The sequence below is a fragment of the Hydractinia symbiolongicarpus genome, chromosome 14 (assembly GCF_029227915.1).
Source record: "Hydractinia symbiolongicarpus strain clone_291-10 chromosome 14, HSymV2.1, whole genome shotgun sequence".
Classification (NCBI taxonomy): domain Eukaryota; kingdom Metazoa; phylum Cnidaria; class Hydrozoa; order Anthoathecata; family Hydractiniidae; genus Hydractinia; species Hydractinia symbiolongicarpus.
Genome location: NC_079888.1, coordinates 19,156,332 through 19,167,353, shown reverse-complemented (window position 1 = coordinate 19,167,353; position 11,022 = coordinate 19,156,332). Strand labels below are relative to the sequence as shown.

Below are 11,022 nucleotides of genomic sequence, written 5' to 3'. Positions count from 1 at the left end.
GGGGACGAGGTTGGTTCAACACATCTTGTAAGTATAAACCTTAGCTTTCGAAGAAGAGGCAGATCTGGTTGAGTAGATCTGGAAGACAATGGTGTTTTTTTCTGCTAATCTAAGAAACTTTTCAACCAATTTAGCATCAGTCAACTTTTGAAACCTCTTGGTGAGGTTCCAAGGTTGCTAAAAATAATTCATGTTTGTTGCCATTCCATGTACACCATTCACTAACACAGGTTTGAATTTTCTGAAAACTTACAAATCCCACAGAAAGTGGTGGGTTTCTATTTCTCCAACTTTAAAAAGGTTTATTAAAAAAATAAAACGCATAAGAGTCTCCATTTGTCACATGTCGGACGCATAAGAGTCTCCATTTGTCACATGTCGGACGCATAAGAGTCTCCATTTGTCACATGTCGGACGCATAAGAGTCTCCATTTGTCACATGTCGGACGCATAAGAATCTCCATTTGTCACATGTCGGACATCAAGAATAGCATCTCGATTTTGCTATTACAGCCATTAGAGAAGCAAGTTTACAAAAAAGTTGATAAGAAAATTTTTAAATGGAAGGAACTATTGGAAGTATTCAAGTGGTTGAGAACTGTTTGTATATCCCATATAAATGTATGAGTGTGTTGCGGTGGTCTTAGGTTAAACACGCCAACAAAAAATCTTAGTCACATTTCCTGTTTCACTAGCACCACAATTTTCTTGCGCACAGACAGGCAGAATACGGTTATTATTAATATAGAGACTATCCGCAAGTAACTGTGTGAGTGCTTTCGTGCAGGTGTACAGCATGTTAGGTAAAGCGCACACAGCATACTGTATCGGGTGAAGCGCACACAGCATACCATATCGGATGAAGCGCACACAGCATACTGTATCGGGTGAAGCGCACACAGCATACTGTATCGGGTGAAGCGCACATAGCATACTGTATCGGGTGAAGCGCACACAGCATACTGTATCGGGTGACGCGCACACAGCATACTGTATCGGGTAAAGCGCACACAGCATACTGTATCGGGTGAAGCGCACACAGTATACTGTATCGGGTGAAGCGCACACAGCATTGGTGTGCTGAAATGAAAACGTAGTCTACAACCTGTTGTTATCTTGTCATGGGAAAAAGATTCGGTCAACATTTTTTATTTTACAAATTAAGTTCCCGAAGAATGTTAATTGTGACACTGGGCTTAGCTCTTAGTACTGGTAAATCGTATAGGCGTAATACCCTTTTCGAAACTAATGCAACTTTAGTTAAAATAAAAACATAGGAAACAGCCCATCGTTACCCCGTCGAACAATTTTATTTTGCAGAATAAAATTTCAAAATTGCCCGTGCAAATGAAATCACATCCAGCAGGCTATTGTTACAATACAACCTCGAACCCAGGGCCTGTAGTGTTTTTTGATATGAAGATGAAACGCGTACGAGTACATGCGTACGCGTTTCCCTGGCATCGAGGTTGGTTACAATATCAATTGCGGTTAAGAAGCAAACTTCAAAGTTTATGTAACAATAAAAAGTGTAGCTGCATTTAGACTAAGAAACACATTTGACTGCATTTTGTTGCAGCCAATTGTATTTGTCTACTTTCACCTTTTACCCAGAGGTAGCCAAGAGGCAAATAACCACAGCCCACATTTACAGTTTAGTAAAAAAAAGATGGCTAATAATAAAAGAAAAGAAATAAAGCTGGTTAGAACGAAAAGCTCTTGTATCAAATTGAATAATAAAGCTAGCTGGCTACCTGGCTTCAGCAGGACGCTTCCTTGAAAGTCACGTTCGTAGCCAAAATCTTAAAAATAGTGTGTTCAAGATTTTTAGGTAGCTAAAAGATGTGTTTAGAAGAGAAAACGGTCAAGGAAACCTACAAACCTTACAGCATCACATCTAAACTAAATGGCGTTCGTGAGTATCGCCCGGTCGTAGCATGTTTCCTCTGTCGGTATGTTAAGGTGGCAAAGAGCTTGGATTGGTTGTTAGAACTAATCGAGCCTCGTGATTGGTCTATTACACATGAGCGGTGAATACAAAGCCGGTAAAAACGGGTTGTATCGTGTCCCAAATGTTGCATCGCCGCAAGGATTACGAAAATAAAGCTGCGTGCAAGCATTTTAAACACACAAAATACGATTATTATTAAAGAAACTAGTCGTCAACCCGCGGAAAAATCCACAGGGTCGCCCGTGCCGTACATATTGTATTTCGTGTTTCCGTTACAGACAGACGACGAATATTATTATAGATACTAACCGGTAGCCCGTTAAAAAATATAAAAGCTTTCTCTACACCTTAGTGTATTGCACAGCTGTCAAAGTTAGGAGTACAAAAATTAAAAGTTTGCATGTCTGATGGTACTTGAAATGCTGCATCAATCTTGTTTTATTTTCTAAATCAAATTTTCGCGCGCCTAAAAAGAAATATTTCGAGCCGACATCAAACTTTCGCGCAGTCAAATGTGCAAAAATATTGTATTTTCACGCAACCAATTCTTTGCGCAATGTCGTGGCGAAAATATTTCATGTGTTCGGAATATTTCTTTCACAAACTTTATGATTTAACCCATGGGGCCCAAAAGCGATAAAAAATATAAACATTTGAAGGACGAGTCCCGCAAATATTCGAGCAAATATGCGGCTGAAACCAGCCTCACAGTTGCACTTCCAATAAGTTCTTATAAACAGCGCTCCTATGAACCATTTTCGTATTGTGTTCAGCCTTTAACCACAGCTTAATTTTAAGGAAGCTGCAACCTCGATCCCAGGACTTTTTCTCTCTTTTTGATATAAGTGACAGCGAGAAAGAAATAGCCCAAGCACCGGCGGGTGGTCCTACTAAGGCCGTCCCAAAAATAGCGGCGAGTGACATTTAAATATTTTAAGGTCGCAAGTGCGCAATGAAAAAACAAGATGGCGGTGCGCAATGGAGCGCTTGTTTGTTGTGGTGTTTACCATAGCCAGCAAATTAATGTTGTTACTTTTATACATCTAGCTAGCTATTTGTTTCAGAAGTCTTAATACGTTGTGATACAAATGATAAAAAAGTATAATCAAAAGTAGTAAAATAATATGGCTAGGTAGTGTCCAATAATATCCGACTGTCCCATATTGTTGCAAAATTGCTTCCATTCCATATTGTCGGGCGCTGTCCTATGTTGTTGTGGCTCTTATAGATAATACAAGACTGTCATTACATCTTGTCCCATATTGTCGAGCGCTGTTCCATGTTGTTGTAGCTCTCATAGAAAATACAGGACGGTCAAAAAGGCTTGTCCCATATTGTCCGGGCTCTCATCAAATTTCTCCAAAATTTATTTGTTTGCATTCAAAATGCCTGTCTGCCTACTTGCGTGCTTGGCTGCCTGCAGATCGAAAACTATTGTACGTTAACAACTATTGTCAGTTTTACCCCCTGGATTCTGATATATAAGATTAAAAATCGACAACATTTACCCATTTATGTGAGAAATAAATGGCTTTTTTTTATGAGGGAAAAGTGAATACGTTTATTGTTGCGAGAACTAAAATTTCAACTTGTAATAAACAATGAAAAGTTTTTCAATCCTGTTGCTATTTAAAAAGAAAAAGAAATTTACATAAAATCTTGGTCATTCTATCACTATTTAGAGACAACACGGAGAGCTGTATTTGTTAAAAAATGCTATGTTACTAGCTTTAAGAAGGTAGTTAATACCTGTAAAAACATTTTAAAATCATCGTTAATCTCTGAATTCTTAAAAGCAACAGTTTGTAACATGTCAAACGTAAATCTCTGTATATATCAAACTCGGATAGTTTATTGCATGGTCCACCACCACCTAAAGGTTGACACAAAATGTGAAAGATAAACAAATTTTTTTGCAAAGATGAATTATAATTAAAGAAAATATGAGAAAACATGGAATTTTCTTCCTGCAAAAAATTCTAACATTAGACGTTTACATGGAATGTATAAACACCAATGGATTACAAGGTGTAATTCTACAAAAATTAGTTCTTTCGGTATATTTTCCCAAAGGTTAACACAAATTAGAAAAACAAAAGAAAGGAAATATCTATGGTAAGTTTTTTACCCTAAATGGCTAAAGCCCTCCTACCACAAAAGAATCCACGTAAATTTGCCCGCAATATATCCAAAGCTCTTTTAAAATAAGATTTATACAAAATCTAGTTGTTTCGATGTTAATGTGCAGTACTCCTTTAAAAGAGTTTAAAGTTTTGCTAAACAACACGAAATGTCAAAACAAAAACATTATTGCTGACGTCATCAACCCGTCCATTCCGAAACAGATTCGGGGAGCCAGGTTTGGAAAACTTACCCGATTTAGTCCCAGGGTGTCTCTAATTACCTGCACGGTGAAAAATAACTGACGTCACCACCTCGTTTCCGAGTTATTTAACCTCAAAGTTATTTGGCATCAGTAATCATATTAAACGTATTGACTTCAGTCTAATACATAGACGTTGTGCTGCAACGTCAAAAAAAGTTAAACACAGACATAACCATTTCGACAACTTCAAAGAAAAATGAACATACTCACTTTTCCTGTTACAGATACACTGACATAAAATAGTCGATAAGAAAAAATCGACTTAGGTAGGATAACAATGGAAAAAGCGACATTCGAATTTTAATGACGTCAACAACCCGTCTATAAGAAAAAACTTTTTACGTTCCCCCAATTGCGCTTAGCTTCGAAGATCGCGTGCTTTTTACGAACACCTAAGGAGATATAAAGGTTTAAAAATTTTCCATTTCAGTATACTGCATAGAGTCATCTTTCACAAAAATATACATGAATATAAAAAATCAATGGTTAACGGCACTAAATAAAAATGTGCAAGATTATAAATAAATATAAAATTTTGAAACCTTTGCCATATTAGACAAAGAGATTGAATTAATTCGTTTTTCTGCTCAGGGTCACCACCAATAAATTAACATCATTATATATCAGAAAATATAGACAATGTAAACCTCGTAGTTATCTCTTTTTGAATTTGGAGTGTTATTATTTTGTAATATTTATTTCTGCACTATTTAGCTTACTACTAATATGGACCGGCGTGAAGATATACCAGACGAAAATCTGCATCACCGCAAAAATTGGTCTCAGTGGGAAGGAATTGTGGTACCAGATGATCGAGATGGTTTTCTGAAACGCGTCAAGGAAGGTTATCGAGAAAGAAATATTGGTATAACGGAAGATATACAGTGTGGAATTTATTAGATGCGGATCAGAAGACAGGATGGGCAAGATATACCTGTTTACGTTGGTAGTACATGCAGAGAGCGCAACACAGTTGATTCGAGAATTAAAGGAGCACTGTAGCTCCAGTTTAGAAGAAAATGACCTTATAAATGAGGTCATGGAAAATGGAGATTCGCTATGGGTACGTGCCGAAGAATCCCCGGATAAAGAGAAGGCAATGGATGAGGAAAATAAATATCTTAAAATGTATGATTATGCCTGGAATATTCGAGACCAAGTTAAAAAAACACCCAAGATACTTCTATGAATAAAACTATTATGTGGATAAAATATACTTGTATCTTAAGAAGTGTAGGGACTTTTATAATTTTATCATTCGTTTTATCATTATTAAAAAATGTATTAACTACGTCTAATTTTCCCAACTTTGTAAAGTAAAAAATTTGCACTTTTTAGGCATTACTAACAACACAGGCTATATTCTTGGTAGACTTATCCACTAAAGAGACAAAAATTGTTTTCATAAAAAAAAATTAATGACGCCGTTGGAATCAGAAATGACGTCATATTTGTACAAAAGGTAGTTATTATTCGATCAAGAAAAAAGATTCGTTTTACCATAAGTTTTGCTCTTCATGTTATTAAACATGGTGTATGTCTAGAATATTTTTTTGAAAATAAATATATTCACTCATTAAAAATTTAGTTTAAATATGAATAGACTAAGGTTAAAATAAAACTTTATTGTCAAAAGCTATGAGGCACACGAGTGTTTGACTGAATAGAAGAGAAGTGCGCATTGGTGACTAAATAAAATAAAAACTTTTTAAACTTAATATTCTGGCATCTACACAGGTAAGATAAAAATCATTAACCATGTGTGCAACTTGGTATTCAAGGATCTGGAACCTCTAAGGCAAAGCAAAGCAGATTTCATTATTACAAAGGAGAGTTTACATCTCATCCAAGGCATTGTTATATGTTTAACATATTGCATTTATAGATGTTCGAGGTAAAGAAAACCATACAATGACGTCATTGAAATCAGAAATGACGTCATTTCATTTTATGGTCTGTATTTTATCCCTATGTTGCACATATCTCCTTAGCAACACCTACGTCACCACCTGGTAACAAACACCACATTGTAACGAACAGATATGTAATAAATAAATTTATAACCAATACAACATCCTGCAACACTCACACATGCACTTATTAAAAGTTGTAAAAAAAATTACTACTGTCCGAAAATTACAATGCCTTCCGCAAAGTATTCATTTTTGTTCTAAAAAAACTTCCGTTTATTACAAGTCCCAATAAAAGTTAGAAAAATTCAGCACTCAATAACATGTTGCACAAAAATATTTCAACCCCCTATCTACCTATGCTAATAGGATGATTAATCAAACGGTTTATTGTTATTTTTCTATTTCGAGGCGACACCTTGATTTCTGCAAGGTATGGTTATATGTTCTCCTTTTAAGTAGACCAGTGAAGAAGTAATGAAGCTACGTTTTTTTATGAGATGTCTTCTTATAATTTATGCTCAACCCATTCGTTGGTGGTATTCTTTTCTGCAAATCCGCGCATCTGTGTAGTGACAGCAGTCACGTACCTTGCCATTCCTTGCAGGGTCGTCGTAGCTTTATACAGATGTTACATTTTCCCGCCTTGTTGTACTCTCTCCTTAGCATCTCTGTGAGGTAGGCTGTTGAAAAAAGGTATCCTAAAACTCCTTTACCTCATTCTGAAGATGGTCCACGTAACGCTTGACACAGTCCTGGCCACGATAAATCTTTACATCTCCGTAGGCAAATTCTCTATAGGTTCACCGACCAGACGTTATGTGCTTATTAAGCTTTTGCGTTTTACCCTCTGACACATCCTCTTTTACTGAGTTGAGTAGGCTTCCCGTGTCTGCGTATATGCAAACGCTGCCGCAAACTGAATATGATTATTGTGTTTTTTAATCATTTTTCATTCTCTTTTGGCATTAAGACGTTGACTGCCCTGTGATCGATGCAGCACTCATAGTGTTATAGGGCAGGTGAGACAAAAATGCACTGCATTTTGACTTTTTGAGGCAGCGCTTCTTAGCAACTTTGGGAGCTTTTTGATGGTGGTGTAGTGCGTTTTCGTGCTGTATGTTCACATATTTTTTGCGTGTTATGTTGCAGTTGGATTGTCGCAGGGTGTTGATGTTACTTTTCGTAATCTACAGTACGTTCTCCGCACTACCTAACTTGCTTGTCCTATATCTAGAAATCTTGTTGACGGCTAGGGTAAAAGGGGGGTGTTTTAACGAACTATGAATTCGTCTAGGTTGGACATTCTTTCTAGGTCTCCACCAGCCTCTTCATGGTGGAGTGCTTCAATAACGCACCACTCTTCACTTTTAGAGTTGATGACGGCGTTTTTAAAAACGATCCAAGCAGGCTAAGTACGAAGAATCTCTTTTTAGTCTCAGTCTATGAAATTTAATATCTTTGCCCAAACTACGACCTATCGTAAACCCGCTCTGTGAGGTCTGCATATTCTACGTGCTTCTTGATTTTCGCGGACATAGTGTGCATTACATCATCTACATTACTACCCGGCAAAACCGGGATTAGGTTGCTGTTGAAGACCTTTAGATCCTTTTCTCCGGGTTCCGCAGCTGGCACTAACCTCCAAAAATTGCTCAGAATTACCAGATAATGTCTTTTTCTTAGAATATGGCAACACACAATATTGTTTTTTACTTCTTTGTTTGTTTCAAATCTTTCCCTGCATAAACTCTTTACATTTTGACTAGCTAAAAAGAGCTCTACAAAAAAAAAATATTTACATGGAACATTTAACATGCGTCCTTTAAATTCATCCTAAAATTGTTAATTTTAAAAACGCTTCTTTACTTTACTTCCGTTTCGCTGGAAGAACTTAAAAAAATCATAGATAGCACAGAAAAATAGCTTCCTTATCTATATGAACTTAGCGCCATGATTTAATTAACACAGCAAAAAGATGAGGTCTTTTCTGTTTCCGAGAAAACTTAGTTGGGACTTTGAACACAATAAAATGAGTAATTTTGAATCCAGTGTGATAAAATATGTACTGACCGGCGCTGTCGCGACAAAAATGTAAACTAACATATCACACATTTTTGTATATTTGATGTAACTTGCAAGGTGCAGAGTCTAATTTTACAAAATTTCCAGTTTCAAAGTTTTAAAACCGAACCCTGTAAAAAAATCAAAAAAGAGCAGGTATTTCGTCCTCTCCTGCAGAAGTTTACACCAAATTGATAAGAAAATGTCTTATTGTACCGATCTATAAATGAAAAAATCGACCGACAATATGACGTATAAAGATAACGATCGAAATATGACGTATGAAGATCTATGTAATGAGATTAATGTGACAAATGCTTATAATTTCCAGCAGAGACAGGCTAATAGGGTGAAGAAATAAAAGCAGTTTCGAATAATTGGTAATATTCCAGGCTCAAAAAAAGGTAGGGGTGTCTAATAGAGAGGCAATGAAAATTAGTTTTCACAAAAGAATTGTTTTTGCAACTATTATTTATTTTCATTACAACAAAAATTAACAACAAATTTAAATCCAATGCCAGCAATTTTATCTTAATCCAATTGCAGTACCGAGTGCTGGATATCTTGCACGTAACCATCGATCACTGGATGTGTAGGTTCCACAACCACCGTAGTGCATTTCAGTGAAGAAAAAATAATTTAAGGGCAGACGACGCCCTGAAGGAGGACGGATGGCGTTTTTTCTCCAATTAACTGAAACCCCTTGGCGCTCATAAACCAAATTATTTTTGAGATAAGAGGAAGGAGTTTTCTCAAACGAGTTGTAGAAAAATGCGAAATAGCTGTTGTCATCAGTTTTGGCACACTTACGAAATGTTACGGCTTTCCCATTCACTTTGATGCCTTCTACATGATTTACACGGTTGACAGAATTCGGAAGAGTATCCAGGTAAATATAAGGACCTATGTGCCTATTGACTGGGGCACTAGTTCCGGTGTGCCCATTTAGATAAACGCGTAATCCGCCGGTCGCTCTATATTGGGTAATGATGGTGTAGGGTTGTGTACCGTCTGGCTTTGAAATTCGCAAAAGTACATCGCTACTTCTCCTGAATAAACATCTGATGTCTGCGTTGGATAATCTCGGCAGTAGAGAATTTGAAATAAAGGTGTATCCACCACCATTGATACCCATTTCACAAAATACTCTTTTCATTCCTGACGGCAGGTAAACATTGTATATACCGCTGGTGCTATGCCCAGAACGTCGTAAATCATGACATGTGTAGCAGCTTGGTCTGGTGTCCTGAAAAGATAAGTCACTTGAAACTACAAACTTGTATCACATTTTGCGAACAAATATTTGAACGTTTGGTGTTCATATATTAAATATACCGTTATAATGTTTGGCAATGTTATTTCGTTAATTTTGATTAGTTGTAATAGAATAAAAGGTCTGGTCGCTGTAGTGACTGTTTTCAAGCTGTGTAAACATACTAAAACGCATGTTTATGCAAATGAATCTGGCTTAGACATTCATAAGGATGAAATCACAAGCGACAAAAGTTTTGCAAATATACATCTTTCTTTTATGTGAGATAAAATGCTTACCACATCTGCTACCAGCCCGACCAAAAGCAGAGCTATAAATTCTATCATCTTGTAAAATTTCTTCCTGTTCTAAAAAGTGTTCGTTGAGCAACTGCTCTAATTTCTCATTGTGCTCTGAATTTATATGCTCCAAACGCTGTCATCCGTTGCGGTTTAGTCTTGCTTTTAACAATGGTTGTATACGTTTCATTCTCAGGCAATTATTGTCTTGTTATGGAAAAATAATCCGCTCAAAATTAATGATACTTTAAATAGATCTGTTTTAACAAAATATGCTACGTAATGAGTTTTTATGAATTGGATACAAACTATGACAAAGAACAGAACAAAATCCATAGAGATATAATAAAAGAAAAAGAGACACAAGGCGGTAAGTTTCTATTCAAAACCATATTGTTCAAAAAACAATGGAGAGGAGGCGCGTCACTTGGTTCCAGTTCTTTCTGCGCGCTTCTTGCAAACGACTAATGACCGATTCTTTCAGCATACTGACAGTTTTGCTTGTAAAAGATTAGGAAAATAATTAGGTTTTCTACTGAATTCCGCCAAAGTTTATTGTTTAAATAGCTCTCAGGGGTTTTCCCTCGCATTCAACATAATTTACCTGCATAATTTTTAAGAAAATCAGTATGAGAAGCAGCTCGAAGTTCAAGCAGGCATACTTGTTGTTGTCGTATGTATACGAAAAACAAACGCGTTTTTTCAAGAAATACTGAAGGGAATATGAATCCTTCATAGATGTACGAAGTTAAGGGTTTATTCTTTACTCTAATAATATTCTTTAAGTGAAGCACGATAACTAGCTACTTAAAGACAAAATTGAACTGTTAATTTTGGGTGTTGATAAAGTGTCCCTTTAAATATACTGGGTGTATTATCCCACGTTTTTCTTACGTAAAAGTTTTTGTAAAAAAGCGAGTTGTAACTAGTTATCTTATTTTAATGTTGTATAAAACAGCTTTAGCAATCTACTATCTTATTTCTATTCAGGTTTCAGGAGCTGCTCTAAACATGTAAAATGATTGTATTGCAATGGACAGGGTAGCTAGCAAGCTATACCCTCGATGAGGGCTAACCACATAGAATTTAAATCGCTATTGCTACCCATATGAAGTATTTCTCTCATAACTATCAGTTCTGACAGATGGTGATGTAAGCTC

At 36.4% G+C, this 11,022-nt stretch overlaps 1 protein-coding gene across 1 annotated transcript; it reads right to left on the bottom strand.

Annotated features, from left to right (window-relative positions):
- Positions 1–8,750: 8,750 nt before the first annotated feature.
- Positions 8,751–10,020, bottom strand: LOC130625824 (uncharacterized). Its single transcript, XM_057440940.1, has 2 exons — positions 9,863–10,020; positions 8,751–9,557 (listed from the first exon to the last, which is right to left on the bottom strand). Exons 1-2 carry the CDS (start codon positions 9,908–9,910, stop codon positions 8,838–8,840), a joined length of 768 nt encoding a protein of 255 aa, XP_057296923.1. The 5' UTR covers positions 9,911–10,020; the 3' UTR covers positions 8,751–8,837.
- Positions 10,021–11,022: the final 1,002 nt, after the last annotated feature.

Bases quoted from the DNA above. Each gene is read 5' to 3' on its own strand.
- LOC130625824 (XM_057440940.1), bottom strand. From the start codon at position 9,910: ATGATAGAATTTATAGCTCTGCTTTTGGTCGGGCTGGTAGCAGATGTG. The intron at 9,558-9,862 runs GTAAGCATTTTA...TTATCTTTTCAG, and splicing joins TCGGGCTGGTAGCAGATGTG to GACACCAGACCAAGCTGCTA.